This window comes from Caretta caretta, chromosome 20 (genome assembly GCF_965140235.1).
Source record: "Caretta caretta isolate rCarCar2 chromosome 20, rCarCar1.hap1, whole genome shotgun sequence".
Taxonomy (NCBI): Eukaryota; Metazoa; Chordata; order Testudines; family Cheloniidae; genus Caretta; species Caretta caretta.
The window spans coordinates 20558789-20586540 of record NC_134225.1 but is presented as its reverse complement, the minus strand read 5'-3'; the positions used below and the strand labels follow the sequence as shown (position 1 = coordinate 20586540).

General features: G+C 61.8%; 1 protein-coding gene across 2 annotated transcripts; it reads right to left on the bottom strand.

Annotated features, from left to right (window-relative positions):
• Positions 1-1732: 1732 nt before the first annotated feature.
• Positions 1733-27554, bottom strand: PRKCSH (PRKCSH beta subunit of glucosidase II). Of its 2 annotated transcripts, none has more exons than XM_048831712.2 (18): positions 27359-27554; positions 26664-26773; positions 25490-25606; positions 24681-24776; positions 24519-24576; positions 23579-23696; positions 22775-22904; positions 22042-22126; positions 21144-21222; positions 18998-19084; positions 18291-18449; positions 17408-17504; positions 10619-10688; positions 6092-6181; positions 4040-4114; positions 3574-3673; positions 2738-2895; positions 1733-2381 (listed from the first exon to the last, which is right to left on the bottom strand). In XM_048831712.2, exons 2-17 carry the CDS (start codon positions 26746-26748, stop codon positions 2755-2757), a joined length of 1587 nt encoding a protein of 528 aa, XP_048687669.2. In that variant the 5' UTR covers positions 26749-26773; positions 27359-27554; the 3' UTR covers positions 1733-2381; positions 2738-2754. The 2 variants fall into 2 exon arrangements, with proteins under 2 accessions (XP_048687669.2, XP_048687668.2); XM_048831711.2 differs by having other exon boundaries at positions 27374-27548.
• Positions 27555-27752: the final 198 nt, after the last annotated feature.

The following is a 27752-nucleotide window of genomic DNA, read 5'->3' as shown; positions in this document are numbered from 1 at the left end:
ATTCCACCACCTCCCTAGGGAACCCATTCCAGTGCTTCACCACCCTCCTCGTGAAAAAGTTTTTCCTAATATCCAACCTAGACCTCCCCCCCGGCAACTTGAGACCATCGCTCCTCGTTCTGTCATCAGCTACCACTGAGAACAGCCGAGCTCCCTCCTCTCTGGAGCCCCCTTTCAGGTAGTTGAAAGCAGCTATCAAATCCCCCCTCATTCCTCTCTTCCACAACTAAACAATCCCAGTTCCCTCAGCCTCTCCTCGTAAGCCATGTGCTCCAGCCCCCTATTCATTTTTGTTGCCCTCCGCTGGACTCTCTCCAACTTTTCCGCATCCTTCTTGTCGTGTGGGGCCCAACACTGGACACAGGACTCCAGATGAGGCCTCACCAATGCCGAATAGAGGGGAACGATCACGTCCCTCGATCTGCTGGCAATGCCCCTACTTATACAGCCCCAAATGCCGTTAGCCTTCTTGGCAACAAGGGCACCGTGTTGACTCATATCCAGCTTCTCGTCCACTGTAACCTCCAGATCCTTTTCTGCATAGGGCTTTTTGTTTCCTGTTGTGACCCTTTTGGGGGTTACGTTCTCCAGACACCCTTTCTACGGGGGGGGGATGGGACACCCATTCTGAGCATGGCAGGCCCGAGCCGCTGGCGAGGAGCACAGGAATGGGAGGTGTTCTGGGGGCGTTAAGCCGTGTTGCTAAAAGACCCTGAGCCCTTCCAGAAAGCTGGTCATCACGCAGCACTGTCCAAATGCGCTCAGCCCCATTTGACAGGTGGGGAAACTGAGGCAGAGGGCAGGACCATGACTTGCCCAAGGGTTGGGCAGAGGCGGGGCTCAAAGCCAGGGCTCCAGGGGCCCAGATCGGTACTCTCGCCCCTGCCCATTAAACCCCTGACCGACCGTTTGGAAATGGAGCCTTCCTCTAAAATGGGAGTGTTCCCTCGGCTAGGGTGGCCAAGCTCCCTTGGACTCCAGCAGCTGGGGCTTTCCGAGCGAGACGCCAAGGGGCACGACCCGGAAGGGCAGCAGAACAGACTCAGGGCCCAGAGCGCAGCTCTGCCTTGCCTTGCCAGGCACTGGGGTGGGACGATGCAGACTGGGCAGCTTGGCTGGGCGCTGCCCGGGGCCTCCCGCTCCCCCGCCTGGGCCCCCTTCCTCCCCTATCCGCCTCCAATGGGTCGGGGGGGGGGGGTGTCTGGGGCAGATCAGCTGGGGCACAAAGGCCAGAGAGGCCTCCCCTCCCCCACAAGACACGAGGTTAGTGCAGAGCCCCCCTTAAAACTCAGGCAGGTGGGAGAGGAAGGAGCCTGCCCCACCCTCCCCCTTGATGGGGAGATGACCTGGGGCACTGTCTGTGCTGGGAGCTCCCCCCCACCCCCCCAGCAGGCACCTGGGGGCTCAGCTAGGAGTGGGGGCAGCGGGGGCCCTTTGTTATGGAAATGGGGTGGGGGCGGCAACAGGAGGGAGCAGAGGAAAGGCACCAAAGGCCCCCCCTTAGCTCCCTGCCAGCCCAGAGCCGGCAGCAGCGGGAGAGGTCCATGGGATGGGCATGGCGGGGAGGGGCGCTCCCCCCCAGATCTGCCAGTGCCCCTCACTCCCGGCCCGCAGCCCCCTGCTAGCCCAGCCCCTGGGCTCCCCCCGTGCTCTGCTGGTGCCCCTCACTCCCGCCCTGCAGACCCCGGCTAGCCCAGCCCCGCTGGTGATGGGCTCAGGACAGACCCAGAGCTGGAGCGAAACTTTTCTTTATTGAGATGGAAATCCTTGACGCGTGTTCTCTCCGCTCGCTCCCGTGTCGCTGGCCGGGGGCCGGGACCCCTGAGGGCCTCCCCGCCCTCGGCCTCCTGGCCTGGCTCAGTCGACAGCAGGGGCTGGGGGCAAGGGGCAGCTCCTGGGTGTAGGGGGGGCACCCTCCTGGCATGGAAGTTTTTGGCCTCAGGATCCTCTGCTGATGACAGGAGCCCCCGAGTCACTGGGCACGTGGGCGGCGCTCCCAGCAGATCCACCCAGGGCGTCGGGGGCACTGCCAGGGACCTGTGCCAGGCTGAAGGGGAATCCAGTGGAGGCAGCCTGTAGCAGCAGGGCCCGGCCCTGTGCCGGGTGGGGAGCTGGCAGCTGCCCGGCGGGCACGGGGTACGACTCTCATTCTGGTGTAGAAAAGGCACCAGGGATCTTGAAGATCCAAAATTGGCTGGCAGGCCATGGGCGTCTGTCCGGACAGGCGGGTGCTGGGAGATCCCGGTGGGGGCAGCAGGGGGCACAGCTGTGGGCAGTGGTGAGGTCTGGATCAGGGCTGGGGGAGGAGAGTCACTGGACCAGCGTCCTCAGCCACCCCCTGGAATGGCCTGGTTGGGAAGTGGGGCCGTGGGAGAGATTCTCTGTGAGAGAGAGAGAGAGAGAGAGAGAGAGAGAGAAGGTGCTCCGTGAGATGGGGGGCACCAGGCACTGGGAAGGGGACGCAGCCCCACTAATGCCAGCAGGAAACCCCTGGGGCCCCCGAAGAGCAGCAAGGATCAGTCACACATGGGGAAACTGAGGCATGCCAAGCCCCTCCCTGCCCTGGGGGCAGGGAAAAACCGAGGCACGCCCAGCCTGGGCTATCGAAGGACACATGGCTGGTCCTATCCCTGCTCCGGGCTCCAGTCGCTTCCCCCCCGAACCAGGATTGGACCCCCCTCCACTCCCGGTCCCCCCAGCGCCACGAGGTAGGGGGCTGGGCAAGGAGGGCACATACCTGGCTCTCCTGGCCCCTCACAGCTCGTCGTGGTCAGCGGCGCCAGGGTCGCGGGGCTCCTGGCAGGCGGCCGGCGTCACCAGCTCCATCAGGTACTCGCAGCGGCTTGGCTCCGTGGTGGACGTGACCACGGTCTCTTTGCCGCATGTCAGCTTCACCTGAGGGCCGGAGGGCGATGGTGAGCCTGGGGTGCGGGGAGAGGTTCCCAGCCATGCCCTGGGGCACCTCCGGAAAAACCCCCATGGCGATTTCTGTTACAGTCTGCCTGTCTGGGCCCAGAGACACCCCCCCCTCTCCCCACCCCCCAGTGCCTGCCTCCAGCCCACAGCCAGCCGGGCGTCTGAGCCAGGAATGGCTGGGGGGCGGGCGGATCTGACTGGCTGTACACAGGGGCTCCCCATGGACCTGCGGGCTCTGACACTGAAGGAGGATGCAGCACTGGGGCGTGGGGGCAGAGCTAAGGGGGACACCGCTGCCGGCGGCTGCTCCAGGGCTCCCATCCTTCGCCGGGCAAACCTGGCATCACTATTCCCAGCCTGGCGCCGTCCGGCTCAGCAGCTGGCTCTCGCCCGCCCTCGGCTGGGGGTCAGAGTGCCTGTGGCACCAACTCCCAGGACCGAGCCCTTCCCCAGCCCGCTGCCCTCTGAGCTAGGGGTACCGTGCTCCTCTGATGCCAGCCCAGGCCGGCTCAGGGCAGGGGAGGGGCATCTCTGTGGGCGCAGCGCCGGCTGGGCTCACGCCCCGCCATGGGAGGATGGGGCGGGGGGCAGAGGGTGGGGGCGGCAGGCCGGCTCAGGGCTGGGGTGGGGGGCACAGGGCCAGGCCGGGTCACTCACTGTCGTGGAGCGGTTGGGGCCCTGCCAGCAGCCTGTCCCGTGTTCATACTTCATGAGGCTGAACTTGCTCTCGTCCGGGCCGGCCCACGAACCCCACGTGCTGCAAGGGGGGTGTCAAAGGTCAGCACCCCACAGAAGCCACCCCTGATCCCCACCCTCTGCAAGGGCAATGCCGGGGAGGGGGATAGAGGCCTTGGGAATGGATCATGGGGCCTTTCCCCTCTAGCGCCCCGCTGGCTCTGATCCCACCTCAGGGCAGGGACAGGCTGGCTTGGGAGGGGGCAGGGGATGGGGTGGAGAATGAGGTTTTTTCCCCGCTACGGGACTCCAGCTCCAGTCGAGTCCCAGGGTGAGGACTGGCTGGCCCAGGGGGGCAGGAAATAGGATTTGGGGCCTTTCCCCGCCGGGGGGCGCGGCTCCGGCGCAGGGGGGCCGCTGGCCCGGGGTGCCGCAAGCTCTGTCTTACCCCAAGTTGGTCTCGGCTCCGCCGTGTTTGGGTTTCTGGGACACTCTGTTGAAGGGGCAGAGCCGGTAAACGTACCTGCCGGGGGGGGGGGGGGGGGGAAGAGCATGGTGAGGGACTGACACCCCCGCCCGGGGCAGAGCTGGCATCTCCCCAGCTCTGCCCGGCCCCAGCCTGCGTGACATGAGTTTGACGGGACTCGGCCCAGCTGCAGCCCCAGAAGTAGGCAGAGGCCAAGCGCCCCTCCTGGGGCTGGGGGGCCCCCCTACGCTTTCCTGCTGAGGCCCCGTTCCCCTCTCCCTTCATTCCCCAGCCACCACCCCTGCTCCTCCCTTCCTACCCCCCTCCCGCTCCATTTCCCAGCTGATCCCCCACCTCCCCCCTCGTGGTGCTACCTCCTGGGCAATGATTTCAGGGGATTGGGGGGTGGGGGGGAGGAACCTGCCTTAAAGAGACAGGACAGCCATTGGGAGCTGCTCTGTGACTCTGGGGAAATTAGCCCTAAATAGCTACCAGGAAAAAACAACTCGTTAGTGAGCGCATCCATCTGGCAGCCAAGGAAATACGGGGGACGGGGATGGGGATGGGGGGGGACATGAAGCACAGCAGATACCACCCCCCTCCCCAGGGCTGTGCAGAGATCTGGAGAAGCTGATCCAGGCAGGTTAATTCCCCCTGCAAACGGCGTGAGGGCCGCCTGGATCTCAGAGCACTCCACACAGCGGTAGCCCCAAGAGAGTGAAAGGGGAAATCGAGGCACGGAGCCAGCAGCTTGTCCTAGGGTCAGAGCACAAGTGAGATGAGGCACTGAGGATAGAAACCAGCCCCCCAGTTTCCCGGCTTGGCACGAACCACCAGATCCCCCCTCCCGTCACAGAGCTTGGACAGAACCCAGGAGTCCGGATTCCCAGGCAACCCTCCTCCAAGAGGGGGGTGGGGTCTAGTGGTAAGAGCAAGGGAGGTGGGTGTCAGGACTCCTGGGTTTTATCCCCAGCTCAGCCATTACCACACCATGTGAGTGTGGGCAGATGATGCCCCCTCTGGGCCTCAGTTTCCCCATCTGTACAATGGAGATACGCTCATAGGGGGGTTGGGAGGATACATCTGTGAGAGATTAGTAGGGGTGAGAGAGACGGCACCACTCCTGTTAGGTTCCTAACAAGGGGCTGGGTTTTCCCAGTTCAAATCCCCAGGCGAGTGCTGAGCAGTTTAGGGGCGGGAAATCTGGGGGTGGGGATGGGGGGTTGAGCCCCAGGAAAAGTCCTGGCCTAGCAGCTCAGCTCTGCCCCCCAGCTTTCTGTAAAAGAATCGCTGAGCTGGAATCAGAGCTCGGACCCTGCCTCCCCCCGCAGCTGAGCCAGGCCTCAGGGACGAAGTTTGACCTGTTTTGAGCGGGGGGGGGAAGAAGTGGGAGATTTTTCCGCTCCTCTCTGGGAGGGGCCGTGCCACGCCGAGAGCCGCTCACCCCACGTCCGACGACTGGCCCAGCCAGATGCCAAGGAGTCAGCTCCGTTCCTGCTGCCCCCCACTGGCGCCCAAATGTGGGTTGGGCTCCCAGCTGAGGTGGGCTGGAACAAAATGGGAGAGATGCCAGGCTGAGTCAGGGCGTGGGAGCTAGTGGTTAGAGCAGGAGCGTGACAGGGTCAGGACTCCTGGGTTCTATTCCTGGCTCTGCCATTGTCATACTGTGACACCAGGGCCACTCCCCTGGTCTGTGCCCCACCCCCGACCGAGAGCTGAGTGGGAGGGGAAACTGAGGCACTGAGCAGGGAAGGGACTTGCCCCACGTCATTCAGCAGGCCGGCGGTGGAGCTTGAAAGAGAACCCAGGCGTCCTGATGACACCATCCCACGGGGCGTCGCTCGAGGTTAGCGGAGCGCCATGACGCTGGGGGTTGGGCGTCGCCCCCAAGGCAGAGCTGGAATCTGGCCTAAAACCTTGGGCTGGCTCGGAGATCCTGGAGGTGGGTCAGTCCCAGGGCGCCCCAGTGAAAGTCTGTGGTTCGAGGGCAGAGCCGTTCGGTAGGGGGGAATCAATCCGATCACCGGCACCTACTCATTGGTGGCGAGCTCGTAGCACTGGCTGTAGAGATACGCGAATTCCCCCTGGGGGCCAAAATCAAACGAGATCTCCTTCTCCAGACTCCTGGAAGGACAAAGTGGGGGGGGAAGGTCAGCCCCATGATTCAGCTGCTTTCAGACCCCTGGCTCTCTCAGGTACATACATGCCCCGCCCCCCATCGCCGGAGTATCTGGGCTCCTCCCAATCCCCCTGTGAGGGATATTGTACTGCTGGGGAAACTGAGGCACAGAGTGGCTCAGTGACTGGCCCAAGTGACAGAGCAGGGACTCCACCCCCATGGCCCCTGCTTTGCTCCCTGGGCCACCCAGACTCCATGATTTCCTGCTCTCTCTGGGTCCATTGGGATGCCAGCCCTTTACTCCCAGTGGCAACTACGGGTTTACTAGATCCCTCCCCCCATTCACCCTGTGTGGCAGGGCTAGGGCAGGGACTCCCCAGCACCCTTGGCTCAGGAGTCAGCGGTCCTGCTCCTTCCAGTGGCATTAGAGGTTCACGAGGGAGGAGCTGCCGGGCTTTGTTCTTCCCTTGCTCCCACCCCCCGTGGAGCTCGCTGGCATAACAAGGGCAGCTGGAGACAGCGTCCCCTTTCCCCCAGCAGACGTGGCATCTCTCCCCCTCAGGCTGGGGAAAGTCACTCGCCCCATTTTAGAATGGGGAAACTGAGGCAAAAAGAGGCAACAGTATGCGGGGGGGTGTTTGTGTGTCAGGGCCTGAGGTAGGAATAGAATCCAGCCCCCACCACACAATCCACTTGACCCCACTCCCCTCCCCGAGCTGAGAACAGAGCCTAGGAGTCCTGGCTCCTAGCTCCCCCCTGCTCTAACCACTAGACCCCACTCCCCTCCCAGAGCTGGGGATAGAACCCAGGAGTCCTGGCTCCCAGAGTTCACTTTGTGCCAAACAGGAATTCTCAGACCTCAAGTCATCTCCCACTTGCAATGGACCATCCCTGCCATCAGCCCCCTGGCCTAGCTCATGGAGTAGGGGGTGATATGGGGGTACACGTGGTGGCCCAATGCCAGGCAGTTCCTGGGCTTGACCCCAGCCAGCCCCTGGGAGGGGCAGAGATGGGGTATTGGGGTGTATGCGTGTGGGTGTATAAACTTACTGGCCTCACTTTGCTCCCGCCACACTTGCCAGCTGCCACGGTCCGGACCCCAGAGGACTCGGGCACCTGCTGTCAGCGAGGGGGCTGTCTGGGTTACCTCCCCGGTATTGGTAGCTAAGGCTACTGCCAATTACTGGCCTCTCTTGGGCCGGCTGCTGCAGTCAGCCGGAGAAGAGGGGAGGGGGCCAGATGCCTTGGCCAAGCTGCTGAGCTCTAGCTTAATTGAGTGCTGGCAGCTGAGCTTTCCGCTCTGGGAGGGGAGTCGGGACTAGTGGTTAGAACAGGGGGCTGGGAGTCAGGACTCCTGGGTTCTATCCTCAGCTGTGCTGCTAACTTGCTCCTAGACCACGTAGTAAGTCACATCCCTCTCCCGTGCCCCTGTTTCCCCACCCGTGGATGGCAGAACAGAGAATCCCTGCACTGAGGACCATCTAAAGAACACTTTGTCAGAGTGGGGGCATGAACGGCAGACGCCTGGCCAAATCCCAGCCTGACGGATCTTCCCCCACAGCTTCCTATTCGATCAGCCCCGCTCCACTTCCTGTCCCACGCTGTCCAGCCTGGCCGCTGCGCTCCACCCCAGTATTGGGGGGCAGAGTGATGCGTGGAGTTTTCGTCCCCCCTGATGGGATGGAAGGCTCCATGTTCGCCCAGGCTGCTACTGGGGCTTGACCAATCCCACCCACCCTGTTCATAGGGACACAGGCCAGAGAACTTCTATCTCGATTTCAAACCGGCCAGCGGCACCTTATGCTCCCTGTTAATTTCCAGCCCGAAGTTGTCTGGCTCCAGCTTCCAGCCACTGGATCACGCCGGACTTTCTCTGGCTCCTACCCTGTGGCTGCCCACTGCCCTTACACCTCAGCTTTCTCCAGCTCCCCGGGGCCGCTTGCTGTTTATGGAGCGAATCTGTCCCTCCCGGCTGGCTAATGGCTCAGACCGGTGTCCCCCCCGGGGAAGGCGTCACATGGCTGGGGGGCAGGGAACGCCCTTGGATTTGGAAGAGGGGCTCCACGTACAGGCCCAGTCTGGCACCTGCTGCTGTTTTAGGGGGTGTAATTGACATCGGTGGATTTTGACTGATCATAACAGGCTGCCCAGCTGGAACTCCAGGGGGGGCTGTCTACCTCACTCAGGGGGCCTGGTAGGAACAGGAGAAGGGTCTTTAGAGCCCACCCCCACCTCCCCCTGAAATGGGTTATAGCCTGTAGCTCGTTCTCACATTTAGAGAGGCAGGGAGCCAGGACTCCGGAGTTCTATCCCCAATTTCAGCAGGGAGATGTAGTGGTTAGAGCAAGAGCAGAGAGGGAGCCAGAATTTCAGGGTTCTCTCCCTGGCTCTGGAAGGAGAGTGGGGGGTGTGACGAAGTGGGACTGTTCTTAATGTTTCCTCTGAATAGTGTGGGGGTGCCTCAGTTTCCCCGATGCAGTTCTTAAGTATCTAGGGTGTGGGGTAAGAGTGTATGATCGTTGCAGAGCCCTAGAGGGCAGGTGTGTGCAGGTGTCTGGACACAGAGAATGGCCGACACCCTGTTTCCTGGCAACTGATGGCCTGGGCCCTTCCCCCCTGCAAGGTGAGAGCTAAAGGGTTGGAGAACAAAGGGATCCGGTGACCTCCTGGCCCGGGAAAGGGACAAAGCCCAGAGGAGGAGGGGCTGGAGAGAGTTTCAGTTGGGGGCTGGCTGGGGAGGAGGAGTGAAGTGCAGACGTGGTTGTCTGGCTCACTGCCCCCCAAAATGGACCCAGCTGAGGGGTCCTGTTCTCTGCACCTGCAAGCTCTGTTTTAGACCATGTTCCTGTCGTCTAATAAACCTTCTGTTTTACTGGCTGGCTGAGAGTCACGTCTGACTGCGGAGTTGGGGGGCAGGACCCTCTGGCTTCCCCAGGACCCTGTCTGGGTGGACTTGCTGGGGGAAGCGCACGGAGGGGCAGAGGAGGCTGAATGCTCCGAGGTCAGACCCAGGAAGGTGGAAGCCAGGTGAGCTGTGTGTCCTGCAGACAGGCTGCTCCCAGAGAGGAGACTTCCCCAGAGTCCTGCCTGGCTTTGGAGGGAGCAGTTCCAGAGCAGTGCCCGGGGACTCCGGGACGGGGGGGGGGGGGGTAAGTGGGTTAGAGACTGGTGAATGCAGCTCTTAGTGTGTGTCTACCCGTGGCTGGGCCCTGGCTGACTTGGGCTGCTGGGCCGTTTCATTGCTGCAGGGACTACTGGGCTCAGGCTGGAGCCCGAGCTCTGGGACCCTCCCGCCCCGCAGGGTCCTAGAGCCCAGCCCCAGCCTGAGCCCGAACATCTCCCCAGCAGCGAGTCAGCCCCGCAGCCCGCGTCAGCTGGCACGGGCCAGCCTCCAGTGCCTAGCTGCTGTGCACGCACCAGAGCCCAGTTCGGGAAGGTATCACGTTGTGAGAGATCTCCCAGCACGGGGGGGTGTTTCCTCTCCGCTAAGGGTACTGCTGGGCCCAGAGTTTGGGGGGGGGGGGCAGGGCGCAGCGACCCATCATGTACGCGATCAATAGGAGAGAGCTTGGGGGGTTTTTTTATAGTCAGCTTCCATCTCACTGTGATCCCCTGGGAGGTGTCAGGGCTGGGGTGGGAGGGAAGGAAAAGCTGATTTACTGCTCCAAATAAACAGCTCTGAGGGGACACGTGGTCCCCTGGGGGTGGGCGGGTGTCTCTATTAAAACCCCCTCCCCCCCCAGGCAGCAACACTGCAGTCATAACAGCCAGGCTGTGACGTGTGACAGCAGCAGAGATCAAGGAGCATTGTCAAGAAGGGATTTTCAAAAATCCCCAATCCTCATTAACAGCTTAATTGGTGAAAGCTAATTGGCTTTTGGCCCTAGCTGCAGTTCATCTCCAGTACAAAACTAGGCACTTTTACTTTCTGGGTCTCTGCAGCCTGATGCCTCTGTTGTTTATCCCACACCTGCGCTACCCACTGGACCACAATCCTCTCCCAGAGCGGGGAACAGAACCCAGGAGTCCTGCCTGCCCAGATCTACCCGCTACCCCACACCCCGTCCTAGAGCGGGGAACAGAACCCAGGAGTCCTGCCTGCCCAGATCTACCCGCTACCCCACACCCCGTCCTAGAGTGGGGAACAGAACCCAGGAGTCCTGCCTGCCCAGATCTACCCGCTACCCCACACCCCGTCCTAGAGTGGGGAACAGAACCCAGGAGTCCTGCCTGCCCATCTCACGCTTTAACCATAAAGTTCCCCACCCTCTAGCATGAGAAGCTTTGTCACGTTTCTCGGCATCTGAGGCTTCTCAAGTTAATTTTGTTAGGGGCCAGCCGGGGGGGAGGAGGGGGAGAACGACGTGGAAGTGGGGCCCCAATGCCAAGCCTGAACTCCTGCCACACCCCTTTCACCGCCCCCTCTCCGGTTGCCCCCTTACCGGATGGAATCCTCCATTTCCTTCAGAGACTTTTCGGCTTCTTCAAACTGCTCCCGGGCCTTCTGGGCAGCTGGAAGAGAGGGCAGGGAGGTGAGGACGGGGGCTGGAGAAGGCCACTCTGCTTTGCCTATGGTGTCCTTGGGGCGCAGCAGCCTGGAGCACCCCCTTCAGGAAAGCGGAGAGACAGACGCTGTGGCCCATTTGATCCCTGGCTGCCATGTCGATGGCAGAGGCAAGTTTGCGTGGCCTGTTAGGAGCCGGCGTGGGACTCACCAAGCTGCTTTCACGCAGGCCCAGCAGCCGGCTACTTCCTGACCTGGCTGGATTTGAACTCGCAGCCTGAGAGCCCAGGTCCCCACGAGCCACCTACAGCCCCCTGCAACAGCCTGGGGAGCTGGAGCTCTGCGATACGTTCAGAGAGGCAGCCAGGCCCTGGGAGGGGAATGGGGGCTAGTGAGATATGAGGTGGGAGTCAGAACTCCTGGGTTCTTTCCCTGGCTCAGGAAGGGGAAGGGGGGCTAGCTGGGGGGCAATTCAGGACTCCTGGGTTCTAACTTCTTCCCCTTTGGGGGAGCAGTTGGACCATCCCTTCAGGGGATAGCTGCAGAGCCCTCACCCCCCGACTTAGCGGCCCAGATCCACTGCCGAAGAGCCCCTCCTCCAATGGGAGGAGACAATCCAGCTCAGCCTGGGGGCTGGTTCGGAAGATGGTTTAGCTGTGGCAGGCAGGTGCCACGCACTGCTCCTGCCTTGAAGTCAGCTCAGTTAGAGGGTGGGAAGGGGAGAGGCCGCCCCACATCGGCACCAACCCCTTAGCCCGCGGAGAGAGAGGCGTGCGGTAAACAACCTACTGCTCCTGCGGGACAGGCAAAGAGGCTCATTCTGCCGCCCATCTCCGTGTGCCCCCCCATCCATCTGCCGTGACTCCACTCAGACCCGTTTAACAGGGAGGGGGCAGAGACAGGGTGGCCCCGGGGATCTGGAAGGGGGCCATGAAGCCCTCCCATGGCTGGTGCCAACCTGAAGCCCAGGAAGTTAACAGGGGAGCAGCAGGCAGGGCCCATAAAAGCCTGTCTGCACAGGCACAAGTGAGTCCAGCATAGCGCCCTGGTGCGGAGGCTACCGCGCTTTGAATTCACACGCCAGTTTATTCGGGATTAACGCCCCAGCAGACGAGCCTAGGCTGGCCAGTGCCCCCCCTGCAGAGGCCGAGCCCACACCGGCCTGCTGGGCTTGACAGAATGATCTGAACTAGCCAGAGCAAGCAGACAGCAGCAGCTACTAGCCGTTCTAGGAAGGCCCACAGCTTGGCCCCTGCACTGCCTTTCTCTTCACCAGTCCGCTGGGCAAAGGGGTTCGCAGAGAGAGAGAGAGAGGACAGGCTGGTCTCTGGGACTGGAATCTGGAGCCCATTCCTGGCTCTGCCACCGATTCACAGAGAGCCCGGGCAAGTCACTGCATTTCTCTGGGAAAGGGAGGCCAGCCCGGAAGCCAGGGTGACAATCCTGCCAATGTCCGTTCCACCATCCCCAGCATGTTCTCAGCAGATCTCAAAGCCCTTTAAAAAGCAGCATTTCCCCCCTTTTACAGATGGGGAAACTGAGGCACAGGTGGGAAAGTGACTTACCCAAGGTCACCAGGCAGGCCAGAGGCACAGCTGGGAACAGACTGTAAATCAGCCACACCTAGGGAGCTGGATGGGGCGGGAGGGAGGGGGTGTTACTTTGACTAATTACTGCTAAGTAGGTGATTTGGGAATGGTTATTTATCCTTCTTCTCCATCCCCCCCATGGGTTCCCCATCAGTATTTACCCTGGCCCCTGCACCCCCTCCCTGGATTGACCTCACCTAGCAATGAGGCTCATCTTCGCCGGGATAGCCCGGCGAGATGGGTGAGCTGCCGTACAAGGGCTTTCCTGCAGCGCCGCCAAGGCCGGTGGGACATGCAGCGCCCAGCACGACGGGGCCCGGGTCTCCTGAGGCTCCCACAATCCAGCTAAGGGCTCGTCTCCACCAGTATCCGACCATACAAACCCGCCATGGGGACGCCAAGCCCTCCAAAGGCAGGGCTGCTGGCTTCACAGCGGGTTTGGGGCTCTTAACAGGGTGCCGCAGGACACGGCGGCATCTATCTCCTGATGGTTTCAGTTTAGGATTGGCTGGAAGGTGCTTCGATCAAACACACGTTTCCAGGCTTGGTGAAGACGAACTAATGGTGCCATCCGGCCTCCCCAGCTCATGGCCTGAGCGGGACCATCCTGCCTTTGCGACCAGCAGCGAATCTGGGGCAGAGCCAGGCGCCGGAGCCCCGCTCCCAAGGGCGGCGTTGGGCCATTTCAGCTCAAAGGAGCAGCTTTGGGTATCGATCGGCTTCCCGGAGGTCGCGGGCCCAGGAGAGGCAGCTGCACTTAGCCAGGCAGACGCTGACGAGGCTGTGTTCCCGGGGAGATGCCCGCTTCCTGGACGCAGACGCCCCTGGGACCCTTCCAGCTGTTACATTGCGGCAGTAAAGAGCCCGGGCTTCTGTCTGGTACATTTCACTGGACTCTGCCTTGAAGTGTTGACAGCTCGGGTTGGAAGCAGCGATGACATCGGCCACTCAGGCAGGGAGGCAGCTGGGGGGCTTTTACCAGAATTCCCTTTCTCTTCAGGAGCTGTAACCGGCCTGACGCCCGGGTTGGGCTTGCAGTTAAGGCGCCGGACCGCGATTCCGGAGATCTGGGTTCAAATCCTAGCTTAGGCACCTGTGTAATATTAACTTCGCAGAAACAGGGCTTGCATCTCTTCATGCGTTGAATGGGGCTCAGGAGAAAGCTGGGTTCAATGGCGTGTGGCCGCTGCCGCAGACAGGATGCTGGGGTAGATTGGCCCCCCGGTCTGAGACAATCCCCGTAGGCCTCATTTATTGCTGCACGTAACAAATGCTTGACAGAGAGAGCCAAGAGGCAACTTGGGCTGAGCCCTGGCACTGTGGGCTGCATGGAGCCAGCAGTCAAGCCCCGCAACGAGCAGAGAAGGGGACAGCGCCGCTGTTCAGAGAGGGAGCCGGACGCAGCCCGGCGGGAAAAAGGAAATTCGAGGCCACGCTGGAACAGCAGGATGGCAGAAGGGAGGTGGAGCACCAGCCCAGAACTGGCCAGCCCCTGCCCCACAAAGGTGACCTTGGGCAAGCCAAGCCAGGGTCCCCTCGCTGCATCGTTACCCCGGGAGATCGGCCCAGACAGCCCTGCCCGGCTGTGAGCATCCCCACTGCAAAGCCCGAGCCGAGTGAGGGCGCTTGCCCGGATGCGTCCCGCGGCACTCTGTGCTGAGCCGCTCGGGGGCGCTTTCCTAATCAGCGGGGGTAAACTTGTCTGCCCTTCGGGGGAATTGTGGGAAGGGGACAGGAGGACTAGGAGCTCGTGAGCAACTCAGCCTGTGTCCTCGCTGCAAGGCGGGCGGGTTCCAGCCAGTGTGAAACCGCAACCCAGGCTCCAACAATGTCACCCCTCCCCCGGGGCTAAAAGCACCAACAAACCCGAGGCAACGAGTTCGCTATGCGGGGCGGACAGACCCTCTGGGCTCGTCTCTGCGCTCCAGCGAGAGCTGCCCAGCTGCGAATCCCCCTGCAGGCTGCAGCATGACCTGCCCATGTCAGAGGAGCCAGGGCCCCGTGGCAGGACAAGCCCCAATGCCGGCCGCGCCCAGCTGGCTTGAGCCCAAAGCACCCGGCTAGAGGTGCGTGTGGACAAGAGTCGGGGGAGGGGCACCCCCGAGTTACACCTCGCCCTAAGAGCGGTGAAGGCCAGTCCTCAGCCTCTCTGAGCCTCAATTTCCCCCATCTGTCCCTGGGGATAACAGCACTGCACCGCCTCCCGGCAGGTTGGAAAATCCTGAGGTGCTCAGACACACAGATGACACACAGCTAGGGGGGTTGCCAGCACTTTGGAGGACAGAGGGAGACCTGGGCTACAGACAACAAAATGACAAACGTAAGGTGCTGCCCTCAGGGAAGAAAAGCCAAATGCACAAATACAGACTGGGGGATAACCGGCTTGGCAGCAGCCCTGCTGGGAAGCATCGGGGACTTGTGGTGCATCACGGCCTCAACGTGAGTCAGCAATGCAAATGCAATTTTAGGTTGCATTAACAGAGGCTGAGCATGCAAGTCACGGGCGGCGAGTACCGCTCTGCTCAGCACTGGCTGGGCCTCAGGAGGAGGACTGTGTCCAGCTTTGGTCGCTGATTTCTAGAAAGGATGTAGAGAAGCTGGAGGGACCCAGAGGTGAGCGACAAAGACGATCCAAGGGATGGAACGCCAGCCACGCGAGCAAAGGCTGAAGGAACTGGGTACGCTGAGTTTGGAAAAGAGGAGATTGAGGGGGACTTGACAGCGGTCTTCAAATACCTTCTCTCTTGCGACAGAGGGCAGCACAAGGGGCAACAGGTTCAAACTACAGCAGAGCAGATTTAGATTAAATCTCCGGGAAAACTTCCTGACCAGGGACAACCCTCACTGGAGGGTTCTGAGAGGAGGCTGGACAGCCACCTGTCCAGGATGGTTTAGATACAACGAACCCTGCATCTTGGCAGGGAGTGAGACCGGATGACCCTTCCAACCCTGCGATTCGACGGCCAGGCAAAGGGACTGGCCCCAGCAGCCGACAGACGGGTTCCACACCACTCCTCTGTAGAGGTGCTTTTTGTTCTCTGTGCGTACAGAGTCCAGCACAATGGGGTCCTGGTCCCTGTTTGGGGCTCCTGAACGCTACCTAATAGATCAGATTCTCGCAGCCCTGCCAGCGCTGTCTCAAAGCCAAGCCACCTCCCCCCACGCTGCTCTTCGCAAAGAGTTCAGCACAAGGAGGCGATGAGTCAGCTTCCCCCCCTTTTCTCCAGCGCTGCGGAAAGCAGAACTAGCTGCCGGAACAGATGGGGAAATGGGGGCTGGCAGGGGCGCTGCCATGAAATGGGTGCTTCAAACGCCCTAGAGATGGCAGAGGATTGCCACCGTCGCAGGCTGCGGCAGGAGCAATAAGGCAGGGGGAGGGAAGCGAGATTTTGGTTTGGCGCAGGGCAGGTTTGCTTTGCTAATGTGCCCTCCATCCTGTGACAGGTGGGTGGTCCCGAACAGGGCATGTCCCCTGAGGCTAGCTCGCTGGAAGCGCTGAGCTCCGGCCATTCCCCAAGTCAGCTCCATCTCTACACCCAGAGCTCCCAGGCAGGAGGATCCCGAGATCCCAAGATGCGAGATCGGCTGGCTGGCACCTGGGTTACAGGCTGGAGAATTCCACACAGTTTCCTCAGCGTTGGGCCCGATGAAATGTGCCTCTGGGTCTTGTGGGCAGAGCATAACCCATGGTCGGGGCACAGCAGGATGGAACCCAAGGCGGTCTGGCTATACAGATACCATCAAGGGAATGGCTGGGGGTAGGGGCCTTGCTCTGCCTGTGGGGAGATGAAGGTGCACCGGCCGCGAAGCTAAGAGGTGAAGAGAATTCTGGCTAGAGGAAGGATGGCACAGTGGTTAGAGCGCTAGCCTGTCAGACCTGGGGTCCAGGCCCAGCTCCGCCACGGACTCCCTGTGCAATCGTGGGCAAGTCACTCCGTCTCTGTGCCTCGGTTTCCCCATCTAGGACATGGGGATAACAGCACTGCGCTGCCTGAGGAGAACTACACTAAAGATTGTGAGGTGCCCAGATACCATGATGACAGGGGCCAGAGAAACAGGGTATTGCTGGCAACTGCCAGGTCCTGCTCACTGTGATTCAAGCTGCTGATACTTCGCCATCCTCGAACCCCTCCCCGTCACTTGGCAGCGTTGCTATGCGCCCCTAATCAGCGGCCGAGCCACCCCTCAGAGGTGGCTGCCCAGTTCCTACACTCCTTGGAACTGAAAGGAGCTCCATGAACACCAGTCATGACCCATCGTTGTATCTTTAGCCTTCTGACTTTGGCCCAGATCCTTGAAGGTACTGAGGTGCCTAAGTCCCCTTGAAATCAAAGGGAGTTAGGCACCTACGTGGTTTTGAAGATCCGGGCCCATCTTGGGCAGGGTGACCTGCCCTGGAAAGGAACGAATGGCGAGCCCTTGAGCCCGAAGGAGTCGAGAGGAACTGGAGAGTTCTTGGATACGCTCTGACTCACTCAAAGACACAAATCGGCTCTTCCCGCCCACGCACGAGCAGCCTGGAGATGCTGCACACGACGGCACGCACTCGATCCCGCTTAGAGCTAATGGCCCTTGCTTACAGATCAGGTGGCGTATTCAACCTGTGTTAAGCCCATAAGCCTCTTGGACATGGCATTTAAAGAGACGATCCGGGGGGAATAAAAGGAGTTAGTCAGAAGTGGCAAGGAACCCGCTGCTGGAGGCTTCTGCACCCCTGGGTTGGGAGCCCAGATGCTAGTGAGGGACGCCGGCAAACACGCTTTGACTTCAGATGGTCACGGAGCGACCCCGAGCCAAGAGAAGCTGCCAGACTGGGTGCTGAGCGCCGATGGTCGCTAGGGGCTCACACGGCCACTGGCATTTGGACCAGGCTTCGGGATGCGGGGAGGGGGCGGCAGAGTCACGCGGCCAAGAGGGGCGACCCCAGTTTGAATTCGGGGCCCGGCTAAGGGATTTTGGGCCCCCCCCACTGCCCACTACATACACGGAGCTCCCCCTGGTGGGGCTGGGATGTCTGTACAGGGCCATTGGCAACCAGAAGTCGAGTTATCAGCATCATATTGGCACATTCCAGATCCCGCTGGGGGAGAATTCCCCAGCCCCTGCGGGCAGTTCCTGTCTCTGATTTAAAGCCTTACCGTCAATGAGGGCCTGCGTTGCTTCATCATAAGGGGGCATCTTCTCCTCCTCGTCCTCCTCCGCTGCCTTGTCGGACGGCTGCTTGGGTGGCGGGACCTGAAGGGGAACAGGGAAGTTGGACTGGAACCTTGGCTTGTTGCGGGTGGGGTGGGGAAGAGGTTGCAGGGAGTCCCTGAATGGAAGGATGCATGGAGTCCATGCTGGGAGCATGCAACCCTCTAGCTATATGCAATGAGCCAGCGGAACTCACTGCCACATGACGGCATGGAGCTCAGCAGGAGGGCAAGAGGGGCTGGGTGTTTAGATGGAGAATGAGATTATCCAGAGGGAGAATGACCAAGGGTTCGGGAGGGTTAGAACCATCCCTACCCCTGCCCCCTCCCCTTTGGGAAAAGGGCTGAGCTCTGATGGGGGTTCGGAGGAGCCTGTCCCTGGGGGCTGGTTATCCCACCACCACAAGGATTCTTGCTCCTTCCGCGGAGTCAGCTGGCCCTGGCTTACTGGAGATGGGATGCAGGGCTAGATGGGCCTGCCCCGGTCCAGTGATCCCAATGCTCCTGTGGGGTCACGTGCATGTCCCCTGAAGGACAGGATAGACACTGGTGGGGAGTTGCAGGGATTTAGGAGCCTGAATCCTATCAGCTTCCTCATGCCCCTAATTCCCACAGGGGCTCAGGAGACCCCTGTAGGCTAGCAGGAAGGAGAGTCAAGCAGCTGGGATTAAATTGAGTGCTGGGGCAATCAGGAGGCGTCACTTGTGGGGAGATCGCTGCAAGGACTGGGGTCTTCAGAGAGATCCTGGGGTCTCCTATCTCTGCCCCAGCTGGCCCGGATCCGCGAGGGCCAGGTCACAGCCCCTCCCCAAACCCTCCCCGGCGCTACCTTTGGCTCCTCTTCGTTGCTCTCATCATCGTCGCCCTCCTCCTCTTCCTCGTCATCATAGTCATCCTCGGGAGCTGGCTGCTCCAGGGGCAGGTCCGGCTGGGGCTCTGGGGCCTCTTCTCTCGGGGCCTCGGGCAGGGGAGCAGCGTCGGGCAGGCCCTGGAAGCACACGGCAGCCACAGGCCAGCGTCAGCGCAGCACCCAGCTGCCCCCCGACGCCGCCAAGCAGGGTCAGCGCACCACCCTGCTGCGGGGGCATCACTTCCCCGCTCCATGCCTCAGTTTCCCCACCTGCACAATGGGGACAACGATCCTCAGCTACTTTGTGAAGCACTTTTAGCTTCACCAACGAAAAGCATGAGAGAAGAGCTATGGAAACTGAGGCACTGATGGGGGCAGTGACTCGCCACCCAGGGCGCATCCAACAATCATCCCTTCACGCTGCACACTGCCAGGAGGTTTCACACCCAGTCACTGGTGACGCTGGCAACACCACATGCCCGCGAGCTGCATGTTAGGGCTGTAAGAGCTAGGGAAACTGAGGCACACAGCCCACCCAGCTGGCCTGCGGCAGAGCCAGCAGCAGAACCCAGGTCTCAGTCCATGCTCTATTCACTAGACAATGCTGCCAGGGGCTTGCTATGTTATTCCAGACAGAGAGGGATGCAGAGGCCCCCTTGGAGGAGCGCTGGCCCCAGAGCACTGACCTCGGGCTTGTAGTTCTCCTTGATTGCAGCCCACACGGTGTCCTGGAAGCTGGCGACGTCGGCCTGCAAGGCGTTCCCCAGAAGAGTCTGAAAGAGAAGCATTGAGGCTTCGGTACAGCAGGGCACAGCAAGGTCTCTGGGACTCACTGCCACCGGACGCAGATGAGGCCAAGAGGAGGCCAAGAGGAGGGCAAAATATCAGACTGCGATATTGAGCACGTGGCGGCAGACTGGAGAGGGTGAGACTTGCCGGGATCAGTGTGGCAGGGGCTACGCAGGCCCCGACTCCCACCCAGGAGCTGATCTCTAAGTGGCAGGACTGGGAGGCAGCCGCCCCCCCCAGGAGAGAGTTAACCCAGCATAGTCTCCTGCAGGGGTTCTTCCTTTGCAGCAGCTGAGCAGAGCCAGGGCTAGCAGAGAGGCAGGCTGGACTAGTGGTTAAAGCACCCAGCTGGGACTCCGGGCTCAGCCACTGTCTCCCTGGCTAACTTCTGAATCTCTCTGTGCCTCGATTTCCCCACCTCTAAAGTGGGGACAACCATCCTTCCTTTTCCCTACCCTGTTGGGCAGGGTCTGTCTCTCCCTAGGGGTCTGTGCTGTGCCCCGCTCATTGGGGTCTCTCAGATCTGTGCGGCAGTCGACTCAATGGAGGGCCCCCCAGAGCTCGGTGTAGGGAGCGGGGCAGTCTGTGCAGCGCCTGGCACGCCAGCAGCCCCCAGATCTCAGCTGTAGCCTCTAACCGCTACTGTAATGCGCCCCATAGATTGCTCCCTGGCCCGACAGTTCCTATCCTCCTGCATGAGCAGCCTTCCAAAATTGCCCTGGGGATGAGCCGATGTCGAGGGGCGAGATCCCATCCGGGGGGGCGGAGAGCCTGGACTGATGCATCCCAGCAAGGTGCCATGCAGACCTTCCCCTGCACCCGTCATCTAGAGAGGACATCGGCCACGCCAGGGAATGCCACGCCCTCCTGGCAACAAGCCCCTCCCGCGGCGGGTACGGGCTGCACCATGGTGCTGGTGATCCGGTGCCGAGCCTGCAAGATCGCCAGCATGCTGGCAGAGCCGGGGGCATGGGGCGCCGGGCCGGGCTGTGTGGGGCCAGCCCGACAAGGCTCCTGCCGAAATTCGGGCTGCGCTGGCAGCCCCCAGGAGAACGGGATTCTGGTCAGGCTACCAGCGGTTTTCTGGCCTGTCTACTCGGGCAGCCAGTCCAAGCCAGCGAACGCTCCCCGGTGGTTCTGGGCCAAAGCCAGATTCCAACCGGCGACCCAGAGCACCTGGGGGGAGAGGAAGCTACTCAGTCCTCAGAGAAAACAGGGCTGATGGGGGGAATCTCCCCCCCTCCCCAAAACACCCTCAGTATTGGACACCCACAGCCTGCCTGTGAGCCACTACTGCCACCTGCTGGAGAACAGGGGGAACGGACGTTGGTGGCTGGGAGCCGTTCTGGTCCCTGGGGGGCTTTAGAATTGGGAATTGGGTTTTGGTGGGTTGGGGGCCAGGAGGGACCGAGCTGAATTTCTGCAGGTTTCATTGCGGCCACAGAAGCGAACACAGCAGCCCAAGCGCGGGAGGGTTTCCGCGAGCTGGGTGGAGCTCGGCCTTTGTAACAGGATCAGACACCACCTTGGTAGGTGGGATTTAATTGCAAATGGGGTGGGGGGGCTTTGTGGGAAAGGGAAACGTAGCCCTGTTACATGATGGTAGTGGAAGCTGTTAAGCCGTGGCTGCTTCCCACCCCAGAGGTGGCTGCATTTCCGTGTGAGGTGAAACCATCCCTGGGTAGAGTTTACGAATCCGAGCATGGGATTCCATGCTGAGGGGAGTGGGGTCTAGTTGGTTAGAGCAGGGGGGCTGGGAGTCAGGACTCCTGGGTTCTAGTGGCAGCTCTGGGAGGGGAGTGAGGTCAGTGGTTACAGTAGGGGGCGGGGCTGGGATTGAGGACTCCTGGGCTCTTTGCCCAGCTCTGTGAGTATGCAGCGTCATGCCACTGACTCTGCAAACTTGGTCAAGGCCCTTTCCTACCTCAGTTTCCCTGTTGGTGAATGGAGGACGCCCCCCCTTGGAGTGTTAATGTGAGACGTTCTAAGAACTGTTTGGCACATCACTGTGCCGCCGTCCTGGGAACGCCGCCCCCTCCGTACCTGGGCTTCCGTTTCTGAGAGGGTTCCGTCTCCATCCACATCCAGCTCCGCGTGGGTCTGGAGCTCAGCCACCGACACCCTGCCGGCAGGAGAAGGGGGAGGGGAAAGACCAGACAGGATGCGTGAGCCGGTGCCCCCTATGCAGACGGCAGGTGTGGGGTCTGAATGCCTCCGACTGGCGATAGGCCAAGCAGCTGGAGAGGAGCCTGCCGCACATGCCCATCTGCCAATCTCCTTTGTGACTTTGAAACAAACTGGGGGGGGGGCAGGAGTGTAACCCCCATCTTAGCTGGCACCTCACCGACCCGCGCAGATGGGTCACCTCTGACCTGCGCCCCTCCCCGGGTGCTCAGTGCAGCCGGCTCCCCCCACCTCTCCAAGTGCTCGGAGGCTGTAATTCAGCGCTGGCCTGTCGGTCCATCAGCAACGAGCTGCCTGGCTGAACTGAGCTCCCCAGGCACGGGGCGAGCTCTGCCGGGGGGATCTTTCCCTGGGGCAGGTTATCCCAGCACCACAGGGACTCTTGTGCTGGCCCAGAGGGAGACTGGCGGAGGGGAGGGGCCGGGGCAGATAGCAGCAGGGATCGAAGGCAGAGTCCGAAGGCATCTGCAGAGACAGGCAGAGGGGTCTGGTCTCAGCCTCACCCACTTCTGTGAGGGGCAAAGGCACCAGCCAGGCCAGTCCCTACTGAGGATGCTGCTGGACCCCGACACCCCCCGGGGATCCGGGCTACACAGCAAGGAGCGCACACACTGCTGGGGGCTCGTCCTGGCTGGCCAGGAGTTGCACCGGGGACAAGGGGGGCTCAGCACACACAGGCAGGGGGTGCTGTGCAGACGTCCCTTTGTCTGCTGGGATCCACCCCCCCCCCCCCCCCCAGCAAGCCCCAGAGACTCACAGGCCGTCTCCGTCATCGTCCAGGTCCTGGAAGGCTTCGCTGGCTCGGGCCTGCTCCTGCGCCGCCTTCTCGGCCGCCTTCTGTTCTGTGTGGGACCAGCCACAGAGCTCCGGTTAGAGCCTGGGGCCCCCTGCCCAGCCCCCCCCCGCCCCCGTCACACTGGGCACCGCACTGACGTCAGGGAGCTGCGGCCCTGAGAGATCCAGTGACTTGCCCAAGTCGCTGTCGGAGCGGAGATTGGAAGCCGGATCCTCCAAGCCCCAGCCCAGGGCTCAGCCGCGTGGCCCCAGCTGGGAAGAGCCCGGAGCCGGGGTTTGCTAACAGCCAGCGAGCCCAGCCCAGAAGGCTGGAGTCCCTGCGAGAGGGACAAAGTGACGGCTCTGAATGAGCCGGAGCCTGCAAAGCCCCCCAGCGGCTTCCGAATCCCCCCACCCCATCTCCCCACCAGACCCTGCTCCTCTCCTGGAGGAAGGCACAGACCCGGGGGCCTGGTGCCCTGTTCCCTGATCTATCCAGTCTGCTGCACTCCCCTGGAAAAGGGGAGCCCGACTCCCGCCCTGGTGCTCTGCCCACTGGACCAGACTGCCTCTTTCACAGCAATGCTCCCAGCCCCACAGAGCCAGCCGGGGCACCCTCCCCCTGCCCCAGAGTCCCACGGAGCAGGCACTGCCCTCCCCCTGCCCCAGAGTCCTCCCCCTGCCCCAGAGCCCCACGGAGCAGGCACTGCCCTCACCCTCCCACTTCTTTTGGTGAATCTCCTTGGCTTCCTTTTCTGGCTTCTCTGCTGCCTCCTTCCCCGATCTCAGCATCTCCACTTGCTCTTCCAGAGACTTCTTCCCCTCCTGTAGCTCAGCCAGTGTCCTCTGCGCAGGGGGCAGGTGGGGGTGGGGGGTGTTAGGGAGCAGGTTGGCCCCTCCTACTCAGGGTCAGGGAGCAGGCTGGCCCCGCCCCCCCTGCGGCTCAGCGGGGGTGGGGGGGTGGGGGGAGTCGGAGAGCAGGCTGGGCCTGCCACACTCAGCAGTCACCAAGCAGCGGCCCCTGCCCAGGTAGGGGGGTCAGGCCCTCAGGCCCAGCTCCTCACTCCCCCCCGGCTTTACCCTCGCCACCCGTTGCAGCGATCATCTCTGATCCACACGCAGGGGACTGAGGCACGGGGGTGGGGGGGGATGCAGCGACTTGCCCAAGGTCGCCCAGCAGCTGAGCAAGGAACTGAACCCAGAACTCCTGAGCCCCCGTCCATCCTCTTCCCGGATCGAAACCTCCCGCAGCTGGGAGCAGAACCAGCCAGCCTCCTCTCCCCTGGGCTCTGCTGCAGAGCCAGACTAGGAACCCAGTCCGTGGTGGGTTCACAGATTACACTGGCATGGGGCTGCCCTCACACCCTGTCTGCGGTGTCAACGGACCCAAGCAAGCGGCACCGATGCACACTCAATGCTGCTCTGAGCTCCCTCCTCAGCAGCTGGGCCCCCGGCATGCTCCATGCCCACGGCCTGGCTGGGCTCACCAGACCCGGCCCCCAGCTCCCCAGTCCCCTCACCTGTTTGTCTTCCCTGCCCTTGCTCGCTTCTTCAATCAGCACCTGCTTGAGCTGGAAGCCTTCCCTGGCCACTTCTGCCATCTGCACCAGTGCCTCCCGCTCCTTCCGGCCCATCTCTCTGCACGGGGTGGAGGGGAGGAGAGAGGCCCCGGATCAGCCAGCGGCACCACTGAGCCTGGGACCACTGGATCTAAGGGCAGGAGCTCTCCTGCCGGAGGGAGACACCCCGGGGCTGTTAGACTCACACCTGTACGGGTGCGGCCCCTAGAGAGGGGCACCACGTGATCACGGGCTGTGTTAGCAGGTGCAGTGGAGGTGGGACGCTTCAGGCAGCAGCTGGCTACTGGGCTGGTGCAGGGACGGGCCAGCCGAGCAGGGATGAGCCTTCCCTGGTCAATTTTACTGCCAGCGATAGGCGCTGAAGTTTAAGCTTCCCCCAGGAGCTGATGGGGTAAACAGCCAAGTTCCCTGCTCCCGCTCCCCCACCCCGCAGCACGAAGCAGCTCAGCACTGGGTTGGAGGAGTCACCCCGGGTGGGCCACCCACTCCCGGGCCCCACTGACCCGTGGCTGCTCTGCTGAGATGGGGGGGCGCCAGCTCGGACAGCGATTTCCATGAGGCGACATCCACGTGCTGGGTACTGGACTGAACCCCCCTGGACAAGGCGCTAAACACAGGGGAGCAACTCAACGGGAAGCAGAGTCCTCGAGGGGAAAGGCCCCGTGTCCCGCCCCCTGTCCCTGAGCCAGCCACTTCCCCGCCCTGGGGCCAGGTCAGAGCTGGTGCCCTCTACAGGGGAAAGGCCCGCATGTCCCATTCCCCGCCTCCTGCCCTGGGGCCAGATTGGAGCTGGTGCCCCCTAGAGGGAAGGGCCCCATGTCCCCCGAGCCATCCAGTCCCCCTAGACGAGTCTGATCCCCATCCCGGGGGCTGCTCTCACTTGCAGGTGTTCTCGCACACAAAGCCGCTGTTGTACTCATCCGTGGCATCGCAGCAATCTGAAAGCGAGACAACACCGGCCGTCAGGGCCCCACCCTGTGCCCCGAGGCACTCCCAGGCAGAGCAACCCCCCTGGCCCCCGAGCAGGGGCGGCCCAGCTTACCGCAGACGCCGTCATTGACGCGGGAGGAGGGGATGTACTGTGGCCGGTAGCCAGCGTTGGTGCAGTGAAACCGGCCGTTAGGGCAAGCAGAGGTCCCTGAAAGACACACACGAGCCCTGTTGGTTGGCAGAGCACAGACCTGCAGCGGGCAGCTGCCAAGTCTCCTTGCCCTCAGGGCTGGGCTTCACAGCAGACGTAGCCCAAGTCCCGTCTACACCTCCCGCCGCCATGGCTAGCGCTCCAGTTGTAGGGGGCTGACAGGCCTCCAACGCCTTCCCACCCCCCTGGGCAGATTCTCCTCCAATTCCCCGGGAAAGCACCCACCGTGTGGCTCAGCCATGGGGTGCGCTTAGTGCGGCCCCCGAGAGCTGAGGCAGCGAGAACACAGCAACGCGAGGCTTATTTCCGAGCGCTTGAACGCCAGAAGGGATCACCTGGCCTGTCCCCCAGGACCGGCCGTGATTTCAGTCCCACCCACGTATTTCAGAACTCTGGAAGCTAAGCTGTGCAAGGGCAGAGACCAGGAGGGACCAAGGTGCCACCGACGACCCCACAACGGCAGGGAATTGACTAGATGAGATGTGCTGAGCCACACTTGAGCTTGAGGGGAGCGAAGGACAACCCCTCAGTCCCCTCTCCTCCTCCCTGCTTTGTGCCTCCCATCATGCCCTGCCCAGCTGCCTCATGTCCTCCCCCGCCACTCTCCACGTGTGCCTCCTGCTCTTTCAGGCAGGACCTGCCTTGGCGGGCACAGCCCCATGCCAACGCTGCTGCCTTATCGGCAGGGGGCTCTCCGGCCCGTCACACACCTGGCTCGTCCGAGCCGTCCTGACAGTCGCAGTAATCATCATTGACCCAGTCGAAGGCGATGGTCGAGGACCCGTCCAGGCAGGTGAACGGCTTCGATTCCTCGTAGAAGTGATGGTCTGGGAGGGAGAGAACCGGAGACGTGACAGGGAAGGGGGGATCTGTGGAGATTCACCCCCAACCCCTCCCTCTCGGCACCTGTGCTCCCTCCAGACCTCACCCAATAGGCCTGGAGGAGCAACGACCACTAGGCCAGCTTTCCAGCCACACTGCCCAGGTGGCAACCAACCAGGGCTCTTCGAGGCTCGGCACTTGGCTCAGCGTTGCTTCTTGGCTCCAGGCCCAGGGCTCCAAGTACTAGGACAAGCTACCACCCATCAGACCCGCCATCACTGACCCCGCAATCAAGAGAGGAGGAGTGGCTCATTAAGAAAGCCTCGATTTTAACGAACAGGTTTCAGAGCTTTTACTCTGCCACCCTCGCTTGCCAAATAGGAGGCAACTGCCGTACCCCAGGAGGCTGTACCCCAGGCCTCACAGGTGGAGCTGTGGGCTAGTAGCTAGAGCAGGGGGACTGGGGGTCAGGACCCCAGGTTCTCTTCTGAGCGGGGCTTTGGAGCGGAGCCCGGAGCTGGAGTGCGGAGCAGCCCCAGAGCAGTGGAGCTGCAGGTTTTTGCCGGGAGCTGGAGCAGAGCCGGAGCACATCTCCAAAGCCCTGCTTCTGGGATCTGGGAAGGGAGTGGTTAGAGCAAGGGGGCTGGGAGTCAGGACTCCTGGGTTCTATTTCCAGCTCTGGAAGGGGCCTGGGGTCTAGAGATTAAAGCAGGGGGTGATAATTCAGGACTCATGGATTCTAGTCCTGGCTCTGACCCTGATTTCCCAGAACGACCTTGGGGGTAAGCACGCTCCTGCTCTGTGCCTCAGTTTCCCCATCTAGTTAAATATACTGCCCTACCTTGGAGGGGGATTATGGAATGGCCATGAAACTCTGAGAGCCTCTAGCCAATGGTGGAGGTGCATGGGGGGATGCAGCGCTCTGCCCACATAAAGGGGAACTAACTCTGCAGCGAGATGACAAAGGGGCATTTCCTCTAGCTAGCCATGCCCCCAAGCACTCTTTAAAGGGCCAGGGACCCAGTTCAGTCTGGGACCGTGTGACAGCTCCTGGTAACTTACTGGTCAAAGAGACACCCCGGGGTCGCTTCACCTCCACGGCAGAGGCCAGGGCGCTCAGTAGGGGCAGCAGCAGGGGCAGCAGCATGATCCACAGGCAGAGGCAGCAGATCCTGGTGGGGAGGGAAGAAAAGGGAGCCAGTGAAGTGAGTTGTTTCCTCTGCACCATTCCCGGGGGAGGGGGGGCCTCAAATCCTATACAGGCCCCTGTAGGAACCTGCCCCTGGCCAGCCCAATGCTCCCCAGCTCCTTCCCCACTGAGGGGCCCAGTCCGCTATAGAGCCAGCCCCACACCCGCTGAGGCCCCATAGACCCCGCGCCTGTCTCTCACCCAGGGAGGCCTCTACAGAACTGAGCTCACGGCCCCATCAGGGCCCCTATAGATCCCGCCCCTCACTGCGGCCCCAGAGATACAGCCCAGCCCCATCCATCCCCCAGAGGCCCCTACAGACATAGCCCCCCTCTCCCGCTGAGGCCCCTATAGATCCAGCTCCAACCTCTCTCCCATGGAGGCCCCTATAGAACGGAACTCACCCCCCACCGGGCCCCTATAGACATAGCCCCGCCCCCGCTGAGGCCCCTATAGATCCAGCTCTCCCCCCCTCCCATGGAGGCCCCTATAGAACGGAACTCACCCCCCCGCCCCGGGCCCCTATAGACATAGGCCAGCCCCTCCCCCCGCTGAGGCCCCTACAGACCCAGCCCCCCGGTACCCGAGGAAGGGGCGGAATCCCCGCGGAGAAGGGTCCAGGGTCCACGCCAGAGAAACCGGAAGTCAGCGGCTGCTCACATCCGCTTGGTCGCCCACAAAAGGATGGAGGCGGGAGAGACAAAGGAAACGTCGTGTTCAGGCCGCCATTTTGAGAGTGGCATTGGTCGCCCCCGGCCCAATGGCGAGCCGCCATCTTGGATGTGGCGGAAGTACCTGACCCTCCCCCCCACCTTCTAACCACGATGTTACAGGCTGCGTCTCCCTTTGGCGGCCACCTTGAATGTGGCGGAAGTCTCCCGGCCAACAATAGCAAGGGGGGCCGAGGGAGAGGAAGCGGGAGGGGGAGAAGAGGATGTCTCCCAGTCTCCTCCTCCTCCACT